The 21,318-nt window shown below is 44.2% G+C and overlaps 1 protein-coding gene across 2 annotated transcripts in view; it reads right to left on the bottom strand.

Moving 5' to 3' along the window:
* Positions 1 to 2,803: 2,803 nt before the first annotated feature.
* LOC138597130 (cell adhesion molecule DSCAML1-like) overlaps positions 2,804 to 21,318 on the bottom strand; it is a 48,658-nt gene continuing 30,143 nt past the window's right edge. Inside the window, exons 6-33 of one of the 2 annotated variants that reach the window (XM_069668690.1) lie at positions 20,654 to 20,929; positions 20,246 to 20,542; positions 18,674 to 18,946; positions 17,533 to 17,817; positions 17,235 to 17,354; positions 16,962 to 17,138; positions 16,196 to 16,395; positions 15,696 to 15,792; positions 15,429 to 15,557; positions 15,176 to 15,343; positions 14,992 to 15,062; positions 14,413 to 14,653; positions 13,263 to 13,448; positions 11,829 to 11,984; positions 10,011 to 10,150; positions 7,543 to 7,696; positions 6,855 to 6,972; positions 6,561 to 6,724; positions 6,335 to 6,433; positions 5,843 to 6,031; positions 5,315 to 5,602; positions 5,071 to 5,226; positions 4,902 to 4,932; positions 4,656 to 4,774; positions 4,408 to 4,560; positions 3,991 to 4,191; positions 3,533 to 3,844; positions 2,804 to 3,237 (exon numbers count right to left, since the gene is read on the bottom strand). In XM_069668690.1, coding sequence (XP_069524791.1) covers positions 2,804 to 3,237; positions 3,533 to 3,844; positions 3,991 to 4,191; positions 4,408 to 4,560; positions 4,656 to 4,774; positions 4,902 to 4,932; positions 5,071 to 5,226; positions 5,315 to 5,602; positions 5,843 to 6,031; positions 6,335 to 6,433; positions 6,561 to 6,724; positions 6,855 to 6,972; positions 7,543 to 7,696; positions 10,011 to 10,150; positions 11,829 to 11,984; positions 13,263 to 13,448; positions 14,413 to 14,653; positions 14,992 to 15,062; positions 15,176 to 15,343; positions 15,429 to 15,557; positions 15,696 to 15,792; positions 16,196 to 16,395; positions 16,962 to 17,138; positions 17,235 to 17,354; positions 17,533 to 17,817; positions 18,674 to 18,946; positions 20,246 to 20,542; positions 20,654 to 20,929 — 5,234 coding nt within the window. The remainder of the gene's footprint in view (positions 3,238 to 3,532; positions 3,845 to 3,990; positions 4,192 to 4,407; positions 4,561 to 4,655; positions 4,775 to 4,901; positions 4,933 to 5,070; positions 5,227 to 5,314; positions 5,603 to 5,842; positions 6,032 to 6,334; positions 6,434 to 6,560; positions 6,725 to 6,854; positions 6,973 to 7,542; positions 7,697 to 10,010; positions 10,151 to 11,828; positions 11,985 to 13,262; positions 13,449 to 14,412; positions 14,654 to 14,991; positions 15,063 to 15,175; positions 15,344 to 15,428; positions 15,558 to 15,695; positions 15,793 to 16,195; positions 16,396 to 16,961; positions 17,139 to 17,234; positions 17,355 to 17,532; positions 17,818 to 18,673; positions 18,947 to 20,245; positions 20,543 to 20,653; positions 20,930 to 21,318) is intronic. The other variant, XM_069668683.1, reaches the window with a different exon arrangement.

The following is a 21,318-nucleotide window of genomic DNA, read 5'->3' as shown; positions in this document are numbered from 1 at the left end:
ATTGCACAAGGTGTTAGAATGATCTTTTTAGTTTTTGCTTTCTTTTCATAGAAAATGTACTTTTGAACACAAGCAATTGCTATAACAAGCAACTCAAACAAATGTTTGGGATACCCTCAACATTTTTTTTGTTTGTTTTTGATTTTCATACATTTTTTCCTTCAATTTTTCCCTTTTAGCAAGCATGCAATGACTTTTTGAGGATGAACAAAATACAAAATAATGATAATAAAAAAGTAAATAGGACAAATGACAACATCAAAAGACCCTTAAAAAAAAAGAATAAAAATTCAACAAATTAGTATCAAAAACATAAAGGGAAAGAAAAATGTTTTTTTGCCCATTTCAGAAGTAAAATATTTTATTTTTGATACTATTTCAATTTTGAAATTGGGGCATTCAACCCTGATGTGTCCCCTGATTTATTCTGACGAAAATAGCTCTTCATACAAAACCGTGTTTATGTACAAGACTTAATCTATAAACAACACTGACAAAGGTAGAGATGATGGGTCTAGTATGTTTAGGGTGGTGAATTTTTAATTTAATTTATCTGAACGGGGAAAAGGATGGGAGTCTGAATGCTTCAGGTTGACAGACCGACTCCAGTCCGATATTTACACAACAGTAGTTTGTGTGACCAAAAGAGCTACGAGTCCCTGATTTCACTTGGCTGTACTGGTTTTAGCGGCAGGCCAAATACTTTAGTACCGTTTGGCCCCTGGAACCAAAATTTTGACAAAAACCCAAACAATTTAAGATGAACATTATTAATCAAAATCAGCAGACCAACAGAAACACCCTCCCTTCAACAAATAAACAAACAAAGAAAGCAAATGGATAAATAAATATAAACCACAAACACTTTCATGAAGATGCTTCAAAGACATTCCAGTAGGTTCTTGTGTGAATGTACATTAGCGCAAAATGGAGGGGTATGGAGACAAAGAAAGTGGGACATATACAGTACTTCAGACAGGGCAATAACAAAGATATCAATTGAGTTAACATTATATAATTTTCAAAACTGAACTCCCTGACATATAACACCGCTCAATATTATATTATTTAACTTCATTCACATCATGACTGGGATTCCTAATAATTATCCTTTTCTTGAAGAGCGAAGATCGGCTGAGTGACGCTAAGGCTGGCTGAGAGGTTGGTAGGATGTGCTATTGTATCTGTAACAGAAGCCTTTAATCTGATCCTCAACTGAAGTCTGTACATATAGGCTACATAAAACTTATTTGTGGATCATTGCGGTGCTGATTTGGCCATTTTCCTCTGACATCACACTGAGGAGAGAAAGCTAAAATGCTGCTATTGTTTAAATGCTTCTTAATTGATCTGCAAAATTAATTAAGACAATGGATAGTTAAAAACCAGAATGAAATGGGCAATTTCAAGTAAAAACAACATATTTGATCATATTTACTGACAGCTAAGTCACAAAAGCAAGCCATTGGCTAGGATTTTATTCAGCCTGTGTGATTAAATGCTACTGTTAGCTGTTGTCTAAAGGTGCCATCTCTCCTGTTGGCTAGAACAAGGGACACAGCTATACAATACATTAAAACAGCATTTTGCTATCCACTCTTGGCGTGCGAGGAAAATTGCCGCTGTGTGAATATGGTGAATGATTGTTTCCACCAAACACATTCAGCAAAGTGTGTTTGCCTTTTCAGGAACTGAACCTAAAACTAACTAGCCTAGCTCCCTTTTCCTATCTCAGCATGGGGCGTGGAAAGGGCTGCTCTCTGTTCATACAGGAGGGAAACGCTCTTCTCTGAGTCGGTCTACATACAGAAACATACAGAACATCCCGTATATATACTAAACTTTTTCTTTCCTTAGTCCAACCTTTTTTAAATTTCTCTTTTATTAAATTTCATGATTGAGCGATTGTCTCATTCTTAAATTTGACATTAAATTGCTGTATATACTACTACACTATTGTAGTACATACAATTTATACTTTGTCATAATTTTACTTAAATGTCAATAATATACCTACATAGAAATATATATGTAAATTCTTTATAATACCAAATATTCTCTATTTGTGATGTGAGAAATTATAGCTGGTTCATTTGGGTTGTCATGATTGTTTAAAAAGTTAGACACTGTTCAGCTGGAGAGAGAGATGTGTGGAGAAAGTTAATGCGATAGTTTTTTTTTTAATCATTCTTGGACATAAGTGAACCTGAATCATTTCTTTTGGAATCACCATTTAGAGAAAATTCTGCCAATCGCTATTTGGGACTTTAAGAGACACAAAGAGGGTGAAAGATACAGTAAGATTAGGGGAACTTAAGTGGAAGTCCTGCAAATTGACAATAATACTCAAACTATGGAGGACAGTATGCGTGTGCGTATGAGAGACGGGATGGCCACACAGCTTCATACTGGCTATCGTAGTCTTCATCATCATAAACACAGAGCTATTAGCTCCTCAGTTATAGTCAATATTTCCAAATGACCACAGAATCACTTCCTGGTTTTTTGCTGTGCAACTCCCGTAAGAACTGAGCGGAACTGAGCACCAGCCGGCTGGAACTGTTAGTGGGAGTTAGTAAATCTTTTATAGAGTCCCAGGTGAACATGAAAAGTAGGGTTAGCTGGGTCTCTGTCTGGGAAAACACCTATCCCGAGGAAAATTAGACAGAACGCTGGGCAGTTCACCATTAGTTGGGTTTTAAGAAAGATGTTTGTGTTCCCCTTCTGGCCCAGGCTGAAGAGTAACAGAGTGGGGCCGGCAGAGGAGCAGGGACAGCAATGCAAGTCTGTGTAAGAGGGCGGACTACACCAGCGTGTATGATTTAGAGTAGGCCCCAGCACTCTGTTTCTGCAGTCTCCCCAGTGCAGAGGAGCTGCTCTCGAGCAGTGAGTCTCTGGAGCCCCCCACCTTGTTGCTGCTGTTGGGGTTGCTGCTCGTGCTGGAAGTGGAAGCTGTTGCTGCAGTGTTGGAGCTGGGCATGGTGAGAGTCCTTTGGGGCAAGGTGGCAGTGCCCGAGCTCGCACCCAAGCTGCCCAGCCCAGAGTGGCCCAGCGTCAGGGCCTGCTGCTTGGCAGGGTCTAGAGTCTTGTGACGGCCCTGGGTGTGGTACGCCCGCTGCGTCAGGCTGCGGATCGAGGCTTCTCGCGGTGGCACGGCTGGGCATGGGTCATGCAGCTCCCCTTGCTTGCGGAAGAATGGGTCTGTCTTCATGTAGAGGGGAAGGTTGCAGAACTCACCTAGGAGAGGTAATAGAGGAGTCAGGACGAGACAGGTTATTTTGATTCGAATTCAAATGACATAAAATTTCCCATGTTGGGAAATTTCTGAATGTTTAAGAATATCAGCTAAACAATGCCTTGTTTCCTTGTAAGGCTTTATTCTGGCCTTTTGGCTGCAGTTAATCGAGTGCTATAAAGTGGTCTTTGATTCGATTTCGTAACATTCCCCTGTCTTAAATGTGAGTTACCGATTATCTGCCGAATTATTGTAGAAAGAATTGTCTCTGCGTGGCTCACATACCCTCATACTTACTTTTGTTTGCACGGTGGGGAATGGGCACAGCCACATTTTTACCGCGGTCATAGTCCTGGGGTTTGGGTGGTGAGGCAGTGAAGCGGCAGATGCCTGGTTCAGACGGCGTGCTCAGTGAGGTCATGCTGTCTGCCGGGTCATTGGTGCCTGTGGTCATTTGGTCGGACGAGCTGTCCGAGATGAAACACTCTGTAATGGTGAACTTGGCATGCTGCAGGTGCTCCTCCAACTTGGCGTGCTCATAGGCCCTCGCCAGCTCCTCATAGGTGGAGGAGGCACTCTCTGTTGACACCATGCTGTTCCGACCCTTATCTGATAACAGACAATAAATAATTAGATTAGCTCTCCATCGTTGGTTGCCTTACTTTAGCCTTGAAAAGAACTGATTCTTCATGTAAAAATAGAAATGAGACAAAAATCCAGAGTAGCACATAAGTCAGTGGCTGAGAATGACTCACCTGTGTCTTGCGAGAGGCTGGCGCTGTAGCTGTCACTCTCGGTGGCGGTGATGCCATGAGAGCCCATTGTTCGCCAGTCTGAGGTCAAAGTGCGTGCCGAGGCCGTCGACTGGCTCTGACTCGGCCGGCTCAGCGTCCACTGACTGGAGTATCTGTTCCTGGAACTGTGTGCTGATTTTATACTCTTCCTGGACACTGGATCTAAGAGAGGTCACAGTGATCAGAGAACGGCTTGGTTGCACAAAGACTGTGTATCCATTTATTGATTGTCAAGAAGACTAGATACTCTAGTCTCATCTTCGTCGTTATTCAAGGGCTTGTAAGTGGATTGAATAAGTGCAGCTTTCACCTGCTCAGCCTTTAAGAGCTGTAAAATTCGGTGCAAAAGGCTCAACTTGAAAATGAAAACAAACTCACTTGTGCCTGGGCGGATGTCTGACATGTCAATCAAAGGCCCTGAATTCTGGATCAGGGCTTGATGGTGCAGAGACACGCCTGTACAGAAGTTCTGCGGATTCACTGATTGACTGAACTCAGTGTCTGTCACTGGCACTGCTGCTTTGTCCTCCCCTGTTGCAGGAAATACAACAGTTATACAAAAAACTGTAAATTATTTAATATTGGCCACTAGATAAATGATGTTGCTGTTAAGGAGAGCCACATGCCTATCTGTTTGATGCCTTCCTTGTCCTCAATGAGCAGCTGAACACGCGGTATGTCGATGTGGAGCCTTGGTCCTTGAGGAGGGCCCTTCACTGGAGTGTCTATACTGCGATTGTTCTTGCTACATGCAGAAAGAAATGACACACAATAGTCATACTAGAGCCCCTAAAAGGTTTTCCAAACATGTATGAGGTGTTAAAATGTACTTCTACAGAGTAAAAACTATGCTCATCAAAGCTGGCTCTTACCTGATAAGCATCTCAGCGAGGCTCTTAGCATCTATAAGAAGACAATATCTTAATTAGATTACAGTTGGCTGTGAAGATAATCGTTTCAACTTGACACGTAATGTAACATTTATCCATTACACACAATAACACAGACTTCTCTCTCTGAACTCTCTTTCCTTTCCCTCACCTCTAAGTCGTTTAAGCCTCTTCTCTTTGCGTTTCTTGCGGATAATGAAGAGCAAAGCAACCCCCAGAGTAACCAGGATAACTGGAGAGCCGATGGAGAAGAGCTTTTTCACATCATCCCCTTCTCCACGAGCTGATTTAATGGGCGGGATTGTACCTGTGGAAAGAAGAAGGAAGGAAATTAATGCTTAAAACTGAAATTAAGTGAAAGACATTTAGAGGTAAAAGGTTTAGGAGACACTTACTTCCATCGTAGTCTGTGGTCGCAAACTGGGAGCTCTGGTTGCCACACCCGGCGCTATTGCAGGCCTTCATTTTGAGCTCGTACCAGGTGGCCTCACGCAGCTCACTGAGGAAGAGCTGTGTGGTGGAGTTGGCTTTGAGGCTCTGCCAAGCCCAGGTGCCTTTGGGCCTGAAGTCCAGCATCAGGTCCGTGATGGGGCAGCCGCCGCTGGTCCAGCCCTGCAGGTTGAGGCCTGCATGGGTGGAGTTTATGTGGGTAAGCAGCGGCTGGTCCTTATTGAACACTGGTTCTGTAGCAACGACAAAGAGAAACAGGAGGTTAGAAAGAAAATGTGGCAAAAAAGCAAATAGAATGTCTAGACCTATAGTTTTAGTGATTTAACAAACTTAGACTAAATTTATACCCGAAAAACCAAGAATGAGAAATTAGCAAGTACTATTTTGTTATCCTTTGAGGCCCCAGAGTTATAGTCAGTTAAATTCCTTTTTACTCATGTATATAATAATATACGTTTGCTTCCACGGCTCACCTCTTCCATGTGTCTTGGCCTCAATGATCTCACTGATACGCCCTGAGCCCACGCTGTTCTTGGCGGCCAACTTGACCTTGTACCAGGTTCCACAGCGCAGATTGTCCAACCTGAAGGAGCGTTCGCTGGAGCTGATGAACACGTCCCTCCATTCCTCCGTGTTGTCCACTGAATACTGCAGCACAAATCCTGCACAAACACACAGCAACAACAGCTTTGTGTTAAACACAAGCCATTTAAAGCAACTACATTTACAGACTGTGGAGACTGCTGCTACATCTGGACACCAGGGGGCGACAAACGACCACAATCAGCTCTAGTGCCGATTTCTTACCCAGAAACAATGTTTGTAATCTGCAGAATTAGTACAACTGATGGCAAAAGGGTGAATACTCAAAAAAATCTGTCACCAAATCAGCTCAAGGTCAAGTATAGTTTTCAGCTGAAATGTGGGCAGGTGTTCTGGTCACACGAGTCATGTCAGAAGCATACCTCTGATGGAGCTTCCCCCATTGTCCCCGGGGATCCAAGCCAGGGTGATGGAGGAGGTGGACGTAGTGGAGACAGTCAGACGAGGCTGATCGGGAGGAACTGGATGTAAACGTGGACGGAGAGAGAGCAAGAGAGACAGTGACTCACAACATTGCAGAAACATTACAAAGCAAACGCATCCTCTGTTGTCAAGCTCCTCTCAAAGATGCCCTCTATTTCTTCTTACCTTGCACTACCAGATTGACAATGATGGTGTCAAAACCCAGTGTGTTAGTGGCCGTACAGGTGTAGTACCCAGAATCCTCTGCTTTGACTGAACGGAGCACCAGCGTTCCGTTGGACAGGATCTGCCGCTGGCTGTCGGCAGTCACTGGGATGGCTGAGTCCTCACTGACAAAGCATAGACGGGTCATAGATGTTAATCCAGAGAAGGCTGAGTTATATTTGCCCTCACAAGCAGCAAAATCTGTCTTAGTGAGTCATGACGCTGAAATATAAGTGGTATATGATGAGCTCTGACCTGTCTTTGGTCCATTTGATTGTGGGGGCGGGTTCTCCTACTGAGCTGCAGGGCAGACGCACTTCCTTCATCCAGGGTGTGGTCACCGTGCCCCCAAAGGACAGGATTTTAGCCGGGACTGCAGAATCACATCAAAAAGGATAAAATGTAATCTTTGACACATACTCTCACACACAGATGATGATGGATACTCTAAGACAAAAAACTGCTTCAGTATCTCTTTCCTCATGTCTGTCTGCCTGTCTCTGCTGTTTTCTAAGTGAGTTTGCCTAAGGGGAAAGGCCTTTACTCACTGCTGAGGAAATAAAAAGCAGGAGCATGGTGTTTAAGCGTAGCCCCTCCTCTGAACGTCTTAGATCAGTCTATCTTTTCTCCATAGATCCTCCCCCCTATTGATTTTCACCCGCTACCTCTCTCCCCAAGGGTCATTTTACTGGATAGGCCCTGTTCATCACCACATAATTAACAACAGCGTTTCTCGCAACACAGCCGCCACTCAATCAATACAACGGCTGTCAATCAATAACCGAGAAAGCAGACAGAGCGAGCAGGAGAGAGTGATGAAAGTGATCCATGCGCAGGAGATCATGTCGCTGTATCATAGTCATCTTAACAGCGCTCTGCCTCGTAACCTTTACAGTTACCCTCCACCCTTCTCCTGCACTACAGGCTCGCCTGGAGGACCCACCTTTTCCAGCAGGCTCCACTATGACCTTTGAGCTGATGTTGCCTCGGCCGGCAGTTGTGACAGCTGCGGCCCAAATGTGGTATTGTTTTCCACGGGAAAGGTGCGTGATACGGTAGAACAACATCTCTGGGTTGGCTTCATACTCGCTGGGCGCCTGGGACAGAGGGCAAGCAATGTCATGTTAGCAAAATGTGATGATGCAGTGACATGACAGGGTTGGTAACAGGCAGTGTCTACTACACTAAAGAACCATTACAGATTATGCATCTTCTGTGTGTGTTGAAAGACAATTCTCTGGCTCATATAAGGGCTTACTTTTTTGGGAAAAACAAGTGAAACAGACTTCGTTTAACTTGTCGTAGTGGGAGAAGCACAGGTGTTACTAAAAGCACTAACAACGGCTCTGTTTAATTCAAGTGGCCCTCTAAGACAGGACAGTGTGTGTACCATCCTGAAACTTCATTTTCACCTGTGCTTTTTACACTGTGACATGTTGAAATGTCTTCTGTGAAAAGGCTGAGGCTACATCATGAGACTTGTTCATGAAGCAGTTTTATTTTTTTGGAAATACTTTAGAGACAAGTAACTGTCAGGAAAGATTGAAGAACTTTGAAGGCCGCTGGCTCCCACATAGACATCAGTTACAAAAAGGGAGAGGCTCACACACATGCACGCACTCAATTTCATGAATTTACAATTTGGCTGCCTTCATTGAAATAAGTCAGCAATGATCTGACTTCTACATCTAGTCTGTGGTGCAGGTGTTTAAATTTACATGTGGAGAAAATAGAGATTAAAACAGGCTGCATGTTCAATTACTGTCCATTACTGTTTTCAGGTACTCTTTGTATTTCTATATACTGCATGTTGCCAAAGGCTTTTCATTCAATTTTTTTTTGCCCATTGTACATTGTTTTTTTATACTCATTAAGGTCAATGAATTTTCATAGACCTTAAACATGTTCTCTGTACCTCTGTACAGTATGCATTCCTTTCTAGCCCTATTGCTTTATCTGCGTGTAAATATGCAGATGTGTTCTACATTGTTTCTCCTGCCTGTATTTGCTTGCTTCTTGAGAAAGGGACATGTTGATATAAAAGGCCTTTCTCAGCTCATCTTGAAGCATTAAATACAATCGATCCGTTAAATATTGACTGTCATGGCTTGAACAATGATGGGCAAAAATTGACAACAATTGCCTCAAAATTGAGTGTGTGTATTTCCCCTTTTATCGTTTTTGAACAAGACTATTTATCCACTAGTTCAATAATCAAATTTTAGGCCTCTGCTGGATTAAATGATGTTTTCCTGTGTATATTTTTCCTACCAACACATCTTTCAGAGGAAATTCACACATACACCTGCAGACACACACATGGCGACGCACACACAAAAACAGTTTTATCTCTCAAGTCGATCCTCTGTTCGCTCTCTTTAATCTGTTCATCTCTCAGTGTTCATCTCCAGTTCCTTCACCATTTGCCTGTTCCCTCTATCCCTCTATCCCTCTCTGTCTCGCTCGGCGAAGAGGAGAGGATGGATGGATGGAGGGAGGGAGGAGGGAGGATGTGTTTGGTGTGTGTGTGTGTATGTGTGTGTGTTTGTAGGGGGTGCGTTCAAAAATTCCTCCAGCATAGCGGCGGTGTGTTGTGGTGATCCAGGGAGTGATACAGGGAGATAATGAAAAGACGGACAAAAGCACTCTCATCTCGATGTGACTGATACCCTCCTCTGCTCCTCCCTTCTTCCCTGCCTGTCTCTCACACTCTCTCCCTCTTCCTCTACCCCCTCATCCCTCTCTTTTCCCCTCATTTCCCCTCAGTCTCTCTCTACCTCTAATGGTGCTTCTCTTTCTCCATCTCTCAGCCTCCTTTCCCCCTCCCTTCCCTTCCTCCCTCTCTCCTCCCTGCCCGTGCTCATTTACATGGCACTCATGCACAGAGAGGGAGGAGTATTTGTGAATAATAAGAAAGTGAGATTCTAGCCTGATGTCAGGTTTCACTGTGTGTGCTGGTGTTTGTGTGCACATGATCTAACCACAACTGAAATGCCGCACATGCATGTATAAATAGAAAATGTTGAAATGTGATGTCTGCCTGTGTGTGTGTCTCTCAGTCTGTGTGTGTGTGTGTGTGTGTGTGCTTCTTATGCGGCAGTGTGCATGTGTGAGCTTGTTCTCTGCTTCATTTGCATATCTACGTCTCATCACGTTGCCAAGACAACCTCATCTGTTCATCTGGGAGGGCAGGAAATAAAGCGATGGTGCAAATGCAGTGAAAGCGAGACATGCGTGAATACACACACACACACACACACACGTACAGGTTCAATTAATTATCGTGGTGACAAATTAATTATTTCCATCGGAATATTTTTATCACATCGACAAATTCCTTTTCCCTAAATCACCTGGAATATTTTCTACTTGCCCCCCCTCATGAGTCACACCCACAGAGGAAGCCCTTACCGGCTGTCCAGACCCTGGACTGGAGCAGTAGATGGTGTACTTGCGGATAACACCGTTTGGTTTGTGAGGGGGCAACCAGGACACGACCACACTGCTTGGGGAAGAGGGAACCGCCTTGATGCCAGCTGGAGGACCAGGAACTATAGAACAAAAAAACACAACACATAGTAACATAAGCAATGTGAGCCAGTGTGTGTGTGTGTGTGTTTGTGCACGCTCATGCCGGGTGTTGGATGCCCATTAAAGTGAGCAGGCTTGTTTGCAGATTGCTAGTCTTATCCCGCACTAAGCCGCTCTAGGAAGACTTGGAAGAACTCCCTTTTGGGTGCACAGTGGTGACATATGTTCAGTCAGACATTGGTCAGCAGTTCGGACTCTGTGACACCCAACGTTCTCTTAACTCTCAAACCCACAAACAGATTAGGCAGCAGTGTCTGATCCTCTGCTGGCCACTTCAGCTTGACACTGGACACCACTTAATGCTCTTATTACCATGTAAAGGCGTAAGACGGGTTTAAAATGAATGCAGACTTAACAAAAAACACATCAAGATGCTGTGAAAGATGAACAATGATGCTTTTGTCGCATTGGCCTTACAGTATGAGGTTCAGGGTGTCAGGCCTATTCAATCCCCATCATAAATATAACTCAAGCTTGACAGTGGGCCTCATCTGGGGTCTATAGAAGGCAGCTACCGCAGTGTAAGACCCTGTTCTCTAAATGCCTCTTTTTCTTTTACGTGAGGCCCCTCTGATCCAGTCATTCAGCCCCCTGAAGCCCTCGGACTCCTTACATGATCAGGGATAAAAACAACATAAACTCAAGAAGGTAAGATGTAGTGTGGGAGGTTTTAAAAGAGGGAGGCGGGGATGGAAGAATGGTGAGAATGAAAGGTGCAGGTCCTGGGGGAGAGATGATGGTGGTGGGGGTGTTTGGGAGGAGAGGGGAAGATGAGGCATCATTATCATAACTGGACCTCTGTGTCAAAGAAGGAGTGTTAGCGGGAGGAGGAGGAGGAGGAGGGGGGTGCTAAGTCCCATCTGGTGCCCAAATTCTACCCATGACTCCAGACAGACAGACAGTCTGCTGCACAGTCAGCTCGGCCCGTGTCACGATGAGGAAACCCCACCTACATGAATATATTAGCACTCCAGTGCCAATCAGATGAGTGTCACAGTAAAGGGATAATACACTCAACTAAATACACAGACTGCTTTAAATGGATCAGATAAAAATGTCTTCTCTTTGACATTTCAATTACGTGTTCTTTTGGATGCCTTGTTTGTTTTGTCAGCCAACAAAAGGCTCTGTGATCACCTCTATCTCCCCATCTTCAACCCCCGGGCCCCTCCTCTATAAAGAGACATGGATCCGGCTGTAATCCCGCCTCCAATGGTGTAAGCACAAAATTAATTCTCTCTAATCCAAGAGGAGTTAATCCCTTTGCCTATGGCAAGAGGGATGGTGGAAAGGATGCTGGGCTGGGGATGATGGCTGACTCCATGATGCTACAGCTCTAAGAGAGCACCCCTCCCCTTGTGGTGTCTCCCACCAGCCCTCCCTCAGCCTTGAGCTGTGGACCCAAAGCCTCTTAATTCTCATTAGCACTGCTAATGGAGCTTCCCAGCATAAATGAGCTTTTGTCATGGGTTTGAGATAAGGCCCAGCACTTTTTTTTATTTGTCCCCCTCTCATCTCCTTCCATCTTCCTTACCACTTTCCCTCATTCCTTACAAGCACATTTTAAGATTTTGGATTTTCCTCAAACATTTGAATACATCAGTTAAATGCTTTTGCTTTGAGTTTGTGTATACTCACGGTCCTCGCGGGTTTGGATGTACAGGACGTTGCTGCGGACCCCGTCTCCTGCCTGTGTGTAGGCCAGCACCTGAACACTGTAGTTAGTGAACTTCTCTAGGCCTCGCAGCTCCACCTGTTCTCGTGTGGTGGTGATGTTCTGCATCTCTCCCCACTCTGAGGAGGGACAGGGGGGGAAATCTCTTTACAGAGTCCTTTTGCTTATATGGTAGACAGGAAACACAGACAATCTCTGTCTACTACAATATCCGCTTGTATATCATTTACTCGCTTAGGTAACATGTTTTGGAGGAAATGCAATTACTCTCTTAATTACAAGGTAGCGTTTTGGATAGATGGTTTGTAATAGAGAAACTTTAAAGGAGAGACCAGGAGCTTTATGCTACGTCCCAGGCTTTGTTAGCTTTAAAAGGCTACTAAAACATTTCGAGGAAAATCAAGAGTTACAACCGTGACAAAGGGAGCCAACTGTGTGGATATCTGGGAAGTGTGGCATAAGGTATCAACAAAGGTACCGCCAAAGAGAACGAAACTTAGATCTTCGAGATTGCATTGTTAACAGCTGCATACTACTAACCACGATTGGCAGTGAAATAATTGTGAGCACTGCTTTATAGCCTAGCTAAATACACTGGAGGAATTCAATCCTAAAAACAAGCTCAGCATTTTGGAACAAGCTGAACTAATGTTAACAGCAACATTTGTTAATGTCTTGTGTCCACCGAGGATTGACGGAGAAAACTTGATTTTTTACTGTTTTTAAATTTAATTTACGATCTTTTAATTCAAATTTAAATTTTGGCCTTAAAATTATTATATGCTAGCCTCGAAATACGTTACAATTTCTACCGTACACTGTTCTTCTTTACCAAAAATCAACGTATTTTTCAGTATATTATGGTATCGGGTTTGTGCATTTACTAGCTTGCTGATACCCAAAACTGCATTTTTGGCAGTATTGTGGGCATTGCAGATACTATGATGATGATGACTATAATATCCACATGGGAACAACGCTGTTGACCTTGTCTTAGTTTTTTAGTAGCATAAACAGAACCAAAAAAATATAAATTATGCTTTTTTTGTTACAATCTTTTCGTCATTTCCTACAAAACACGTTTTCTAACGCAAATTAGTAGAATATTCACTTTTTTTTGCAAAAAAAGGTTACAAAAACACAGGAGCACAAACACATTCAACACCTGTACTCATCAATCATCAATACTGATGGTGATAAGAACCAAAGACACAAAGAAACAAGAACAAACATGGACGGATCCAAAAACCAACAGGAAGAGGAAGTGCTTTATGAGAAAGGTGCGGACACACATTAACACATTCTGATTCACAGCACCGACAGAGGGGTAGGTAAGTAGGTAGGTGGGTGGAAGGTAGGGGTTTGGTGACGTTTAGAATGAGATAGGTGATAATTACTCTGCATTGGCCACTGGGCCTGGCCCCCACAGCACCCACCTCCGTCAGGGAAGAGGGACCAAAACACAACCCGGTAGCCTTTCAGCACACCGTGCAGCGTCAGCCGTGGAGGCTCTGCCCATGTAATCACCGCCTCGTCCGACGTCACAGAGATGGCTCGCACGTTCTGCGGCGGCTCGCTGGGCACTGGAGGAGAGCAGGGGGCAAGCGTTAGTGCTTCGTGGTTCAATAACATGGGAGTTTTTCTTAATGATTTCCTGTCAAAGTCCTTGGTTATTGCTGTTTGTAAGAACATATGACATATCTAGCATTGCAGTTGAAGCTGTGATAATTAATGACTACTACACACCAACAACACACAGGCAATATCTGCTGAAATGAATTAGTCAAATCAAATTAGCTCTCAATAGCTCCTTGTTCAGTGCTAGCTTTTAGAGAGAGGAGAGGAGGTGTACAAGGGAGGCAGAGCACTGACACAGCGCAACATAAATAGTGGAACAGCTACACCTTAAGGGGTTAAAATGCAGATGAGGAGGGTGGGGTTAGCTGAGATATGGAGGATAAAATCTGAAAGAGGACAATGTTCTTGATCTTCAAAGGTAATTGCACTTGTAGGAGCAGCTTCAGACTACATATCCGGACATCACTATTACTGCTGCCATGATCATGGTGTCTTATCAGGAAGGATCAGTATATTTCTGTCTAAAGAGGATCAGTGGTGTCAGAAAAAATGTAGAATGAAAAAAGACAGAGCTCGGGTGAGGAGGATGAGAGGGAAACCAATGGGAGGAAGAGGAAGAGAAAGGGGAGGAAGAGTGGGCAGACATTTAGAGAGTAATGGGGTTCCTTGTTGCTCTCTCGCTCTCTACCAGCCTAATGAGGGTACTAATTAAAGGAGAAAGAAGAATGGGGGATGTGCTGCAAATCCATTTCTACCATTTTTTCTGCGTATTAGTCTACGTATGTATGTTAGCTGCATTAATTTATGTGTCTGACATCCTGTTGCTGCATTACAAAGATGTATGCTTTATGGATCTTTTAATTTCTGTAGTTTTGCACCCTCCCTTATATCTTCCCACATGCAGCCCACAATCTTAGCTGTGTCTTTGCCATCTACATTTTCTCCATCCTTCTGTCTTTGCTTTCATACCGTCTTCCAGTGTGGTAGCATTGATCTCAGTACTGGATGGACCGGTCCCAGCTCTATTGAAGGCCTGGACCACAACCCCGTACTGGGCGAACTTCTTCAGATTGTCCAACGTGTACACTTCACTGTCGCCTGTAGCTTTCATCTCCACTATACTGTACTGGCCGTTGCTGCCCGGACCATTCTCTCTGTAGCCGATCTGGTAGCCTCGGATCACTCCGTTCTGCAGCTCCTTCTTAGGAGCCTGAAAGAAATGTGGGGAAGGCAATTAATATGAAGGCGCATGAAATGGTGCAGTAATATGTACAGAACAATAGAACAAAAAAGCTTAATGAAGGCAAAATTTTGAATCGTTTTCATAATGATGCACCCATTTTTTCCTTTTGCTTCAGTGATTTTTTTGGAGGACTTCATAATGTACTTTTGGTCATTTTTAACCATGTTTGCATCACTAAACTGATACTTTCCTGTCCAAACTTGTAGTTAAAGACAAACAATTTCCAGCACAAATGATTGGAAGTTTTTGGTAAGAGTATCTAAATCAAATGTTGTGCATAATAATACACATAGCAGTGGCTTTACCCTCCATGTGACCCGTATGCTCTGAGACGTCATCGGTTGGAGGATTACATCCATTGGCGGGCCGTCAGGAGCTGTTGATGGAAGATGACAAATACGGTTGAACTGTTATTATTCGTAGCCTTATTCAATACAGAGAAAAATGTAGGAAGAAGAGAGATTTCTAGAGGAGAAAACAATCACTTACGGGCTTCCTCAGTGCTGATTGTGAGCTCTTTGCTTGGGAGACTGCGTCCAATCTTGTTGTAAGAGTACATGCGGATGCTGTAAACACAGGCCGGGTGCAGCTCTACAATGTTGGCCTGGTTGTTGGTAGGGGAGATGTTCCTGGTTGTGTACATGTGATCCCAAGAGTCTGTACAAAAACAAAAAACAATCCGGATTTGTAAGACGTGTATCTTTCAAAATCTCACATGCATATCTACATTTGGGTTACCCACCTGACTTGTTCTTGTACTCTATATCATAGCTGGTGATGATGCTGTTTCCGTCAAACCTCTGGATCCAGCGCAGGTTCATGCTCCTGTCCTTCACCTCCCTCACCTCCAGTTCAGGGGGATCTGGTGGTTCTGTGTGCGAATGAGAGATGGAGATGATAAGGGCACTGCACCAGCGATGTTTTACAAGCCATGGGGATCTGATTCTCTAACATTTCCCACTGGGCTATTTTACGTTTGTTAGATGTGTGCAGTATGTGGTAGTGATACCTTGCACAGTGAGTTGGATGAGCCCTCGACCCTCTCCATAGGAGTTGATGGCGTGGCAGGAGAAGAAGACAGAATCTCCTCGCTCGGCTGGGTTCAGCTGTGAAGATCAACATCAACGGAAAAAGACAGAAGAGTTAGATGACAAAAATGTAATGCTCATGTCTGTACCCTATGGAGCCAGCTAATAACTCTTTTCCAAATTGTTGAGCTAATGCTTAAAGTGAAGAGCTGAGAGACATTAAGTAGCATTCATGTCTTGAGCTGCCATATGTCGGCTTGTTTGTGTACTCTTGTCATTTCCCAGTAAATTTTAAAACAATGGAAAAATCTGCCAACACTAACACGACTGACGAAGTGTGGATTTTTGCAATATAACTAATTTCCATTTGTCTATATTCTTACTATATTCTGTCTCTAACTTTAAACCATCCTTCTCAGTTTTGGTGTGAGGGCATTATGCTTAGTTCAGGGTCCTTTGGTTATTGTATTCTGCGTCTGACCTTGAGGGTAGAGATGACTTCGTCCCCCTTCTTGTTGATGGTGATGGAGTAACGGGGGTTTCTCTCTGCGTCGATGACGGTGTCTCCTCTCTCCCAGCGGATGATGATGGGCTGCTCTCCTCGCGCTGTGCAGTTCAGCTCCTTGGTCTGGCCCTTCCTCGCCATGGTGGTATTTGGGTGGCTGGTGATCATGGCAGGAACTGAGAGGAATTACAGACACATGTCAGTGTGACGAATAGTATTATATGGAGTAATGAGATGAGGGATGTGGTATGGGAAACCGAGGATATATTACGCATGTATGGACATCTCTATTTCTGCTCCTCGTTCTCCATTTTCATTTCACGCTTCAAGCCCTGCTGGCCCTCTTACTCTGCCTCCCTCCTCCCTGTCCGCCTTCTTCTTCTTCTCCTGATTCTTTTCCACCTCCTTTCCTCAGACATAGATTATTGATTGAAGGGGTTCCTGCGGTTTTGTTTTCATCACTAATTCATCAGCCCTTTTCCCCACCAAACATTCAGGAGCACACAGACCGGCAGCCGGAAAACTTCAATCAATAGCAAAGATACCCCATTTCAGGATGTGCAGGACAGAGATTTTGTTAGCCTCAGTACAGGCTACACTAGCCTGGGGCAAAAGAGCATCTTAGAAGGGCCGATTCCCCTCCTAAGAGCTAAGTCTCTGTATACAGTGGCCTATAAATGCAATCCAGGAGAGGTGGTTATGAGAGTGTGTTCAAGCTATAGAGAAAATGATTGACACTTACTCTTGACAGTGAGGATCATGCTCTTACTGATGTCTGAGCCCACTCCGTTTGAGGCCTGACAGAGGTAGTACCCTCGGTCGTCCTCAAGCACGTGTCGGATGAGCAGAGAGCCGTTCGACATGATCTGGATACGGCCTGTTAGAGGGACTGGGTGGTACTGCTGAGGGTTTCCTACACCTGCAGGACAAGAGACAAAGTAAATGTATGTTGCTGCCTTCATTAATTATCTTGTTCTTGTGGCATTGTAGATGTTGTTGGGATGATGTGGTTTACCTTTGGCGTGTTTCCACATGACTTTTGGAGGTGGGTAACCCTCCACAGAGCAGTTGAGGACTCCAGCTTTGCCGTAGATACAATCCTGATTGTTGGGCTGTACTACGAAACGTGGAGGCACTAGAAACAAGACGATGAGATTAATCTCAATGGAAGAACTAAAGGAAGTCTTACAGTTAAGGTAGAAAATGGGAGTGTTCCTAAAATAACAACTCTAAGCTCCCACTGCACATTAGATATCACATCTGATCTGACCTAATTCATCACCATGCCATTCTCTCTTTGCTCAGTCCCTCACCGGTAACAATCAACTGCCTTTCCCAGCTGACAGTGGCGGCGGCGTTGCTGGCGATGCAGGTGTAGTTCCCGTTGTGCTTCAGTGTCACCTTGGAGATTTGCAGGGAGCTCATGAACTCTTTGGTCTCTATTGCAACGCCAGAGGCCGAGCCCGGCACGATGAGCTGGCCGTCTTTGTGCCAGGTGATGCGTATGGGCATGTCCCCAGATGACACCACACAGGCGATGTACATGAGCTTCCCCACTGAGGTAGAGGGGATATCGAAGGGCTGGATGAGCGGTGGCACTGGGAGAGATAGAGGAAGAGTGAAAAGAGTCAGTGGAATAAAGGCAGCGATAGACGAGGAAGAGTGGCAGTGTGGCCATCTGGAGCAATGCTGACAGAGAGAGAAGGTCATTGGCCAGTGGGCCCCTCTTCTCGTCCCCCCCCTTCAGCCCCCATCTCCTGCAGCCCATAATAGCTGCTCTGGTTAGAGTCCAATTGGCAGGAGGAAGTCATCCCGTTGCCATAGCAATGGAGGTTGGGGTGGGGGTACTACAGCTGAGACATCTGGGGGATTTAATCTAGGCTTCATTATTATTCATCTAATTAAATCAGAGACACACTCACACACAGGCACATGCACACTGCCTTAAACACCTCTGCAGCTGCCCTGCTACCATCGTTACCCCAATCACAGACTCAACAAAATACAGATGCACGCTGGAACATAAATCTGTCCTAAAACACCGTCTACCTCTGACATGAAGGATTACTGCAAAGCTGCACTGCATAACTTTGAACATTGGCGTCTCCACTTAGCAGTGAATGGGGTATCCAAGAGATTCTTTTGAGATTCTAATTTGTAGACTGCACAAACTGTATACATGCCTATGTTTTTTACCAACCAGACCAGTCACTGTTGAATTATTCTTAAGGGGAAAAAAAGGCACTAACAGATGGTGATTTCAGCTGGTTCGTGCAAAGAAATGACCAGAATGAGTAGACATACCTCTTTTGGGGAAAAAAGGGTCGATAACAAGTACAACCCTATCAGGTAGATGGTTCACTTCTATTCCAGCCTTACTTCATGATTTGGATTCATTCAATGCGCTTATTTTTCGTAAAAACATTGCCCAGTCCTTCTTCTCTCCATGCTTACCTTTGACAGTAACATGGACGGTCTGGTTAATTGACACCTGGGGTTGGATCAGAACGCTACACAAGTAGGTGCCCTCGTCCGCGCCCTTCTGCACGTCCGTCAGCCTCAGGGTGCCGTTCTCAAACAGCACTTGACGATGATTATCAGGCAGCTGCATGCCGTCCTTCAGCCACTTGATGGAATAATACGGGTAGCCAATCACGCGGCACGTAATGTAGGTGTTCCTGCCCGCCACTGCTGTGATGTCCCGCATGGGTCTGATTCGGGGTGGACCTGGAGACACAGGGAAGAGAGGGAGGGGATGGAGGGAGGAGACAGAGAGAAACACAGAGGTCGGAGAGAGGGGCAGATGAGGTGAGGGAGGTCATGGCAGAGTAAGGGAGCAGCCACGGAGACAGGAGGTGAAGAGATAAAGGTTGAGGGATAGAGTGATTGGGGCAAGTTGACAGGTGGACAGGGAGGTTAGTTAGGCTCCCTTTACTTCAATCTGATTGAGGATATTTGTTGAATTGAGGCTAATCAGAAGTTCTGTTTATCTAAGTGATTGTGTGTTATTATCTAAATTTCCCTTCAGAGAGATAGGTAGACAGATAGATAGGAAGGAACGTAGATAGCTGGGTAGATAGAGCGACAGATAGATTTGTAGGCAGGAACGAGTGACTTTCAGCAGTGGCTGAAAAGAGTAAGACAGCTAAAGCAAGACAGCTAGTCGGAGAAATTGCTGCCGCTAGCGTTAGCTTAAGATTAAAACTAAATTTACTTGCTTACTGATTCGTCCCTGCTGTCATATGTTATTGAAAAATGTCCATTTTAATGAACCAATATCATAGTAGTCAGTTTGTCATTCAACATAATTGAAATGACACAACTGGCAGTCGAATGATGAAAAACAAAACGCACAGCAAAGGTAACTATTTTAGCTGATTAGCAGTAACACCTGCCTAAGCTTTATGATCTAGTGGAATTGTAATCATACTATTTAGTGTGGTTAATCACACATTTAAATATTTTAAATGTATTTTATTGATACATGTATATCGATAGATGGCAGTCTGTAGACTCAATTGTTGCAAGAACTGCAAAGAAGACAAGGCAAGGCAAGTAAGCTTGTTATATCTAGCTAGCTAGTGAGATAGCCACAGCTAGCCGTAGCTTTACTTAATGCTTGTTATCTTTATCCTCTGAAATGTATGAACGATATCTTAAGTAAAATAAAAACATTTCTAGATCCAATTATGACCTGAAAAAAACAAGCTTCCCAAGTTCCAAACCAAACTCTCATTAAATTTGAGATATAAAGTAATACATGTTATTTGGTGTGATAATTTTATTTTTGGGGGGTTAACTATCAGTTAACTATCAGTAAGTTACATAAAATTAAGTAGATTTTTTGTAGCTTTTTTTTAGTTCTGCAGTTTGCTAAGATAGATAGATAGACAGATAGATAGACAGAAAGACAGATGTAACTTTAGCCTATGTGAAATGCAAAGTGATCTATTCCTCTCACTAGCCCCTGTGTGTTTGTATGGAGTCAGGTGTAGAGTGCAGTTATATTGAAAAGCAGACAGGCACCTCTTACGTTTATGCGCGCTTGGTACTCGGCGCTACCGGCCGAGTTGCGTGCGACGCAACGATACACTCCTCCATCCCGAATGAGCGGGCTGCTGACGTTGACGTGCGACACGGTCAGGCCGTCCGACAGGGTGTACTGGCTGGTCTTGTAGGTGGAGTCTCGTACCACGGGCTCGTCGTCCAGCGTCCAGGTGATGGAGGGGGGCGGGGCTCCTTTGGCTGCACACATGAGGGAAAAAGGCTCGCCGGGGTTCACCACCCGCTCGCTGAAGGAAGACACAATACGAGGAGTACCATCTAAGAGGAGAAAGGGAGAGAAAAATACAGATATAAAGACAGAGTGGCGAGACACCGCTATTCAGTAAAAGTATTTCGTGTTTTGTTCCTTTGCAGTCTCTGTCGACATACCCTCGAGCAGAATAATGGAAAAGTCCTGAGCAGTGTGGCCCTTTCGGGAGGCGAAGCACTGGTAGGCCCCCGAGTGGAACTTCTGTGCCGCAGTGATCTGCAGGGTGTCATTGTGTTGTCCCTGGATGGAGATGTGCTGGTCGGGGACGATGGGCTCGGTGTTGCTGTACCAGTTGATGGTGTATTCTGGAGAGCCCTCCACAGTGCAGGTGAAGAACAGCGTGCTGCTGATGCCAGTTTTCAGATTCTTGGGGGACAAGGTCACTCGAAGTGGATCTGAAAGAAGGACGCAGGTGTCACTGTAAAGCAATTCATAGCTTGATCTGTAAACAATTATTACTATTATTTTCCAATTGAAAATACTTCTACATATTTTTCATTATGGTATTTGGTATGGTAACATTCGACAAAAAAAAGATTATAGTTTTTCTGGTATCATTGTACAGTAAATCATATTTATAAAGGGTTTATTAGTTGGTATTTGTTAACGTATTTGTTAATTACGTAGGCATTAAGGCCTCATAAACCAGTAATCATCCATAAGGGAAAAAATGATCGAGTTGCCAGATTTTTGCCTAAAACATTTTTAAATTATGTTCTAATTTAACTTTAATTAGTTACACATTGTATTTGTTTTTGGTTGTTACCCATTAACATGAATTATT

The sequence above is a fragment of the Semicossyphus pulcher genome, unplaced genomic scaffold, assembly GCF_022749685.1.
Source record: "Semicossyphus pulcher isolate SPU_LCO1_2020_fin unplaced genomic scaffold, fSemPul1.0.p SCAF_10, whole genome shotgun sequence".
In the NCBI taxonomy this organism is placed as follows: Eukaryota; Metazoa; Chordata; class Actinopteri; order Labriformes; family Labridae; genus Semicossyphus; species Semicossyphus pulcher.
The sequence above is the reverse complement of the archived record's forward strand: the minus strand, read 5'-3'. Positions and strand labels throughout refer to the sequence as shown.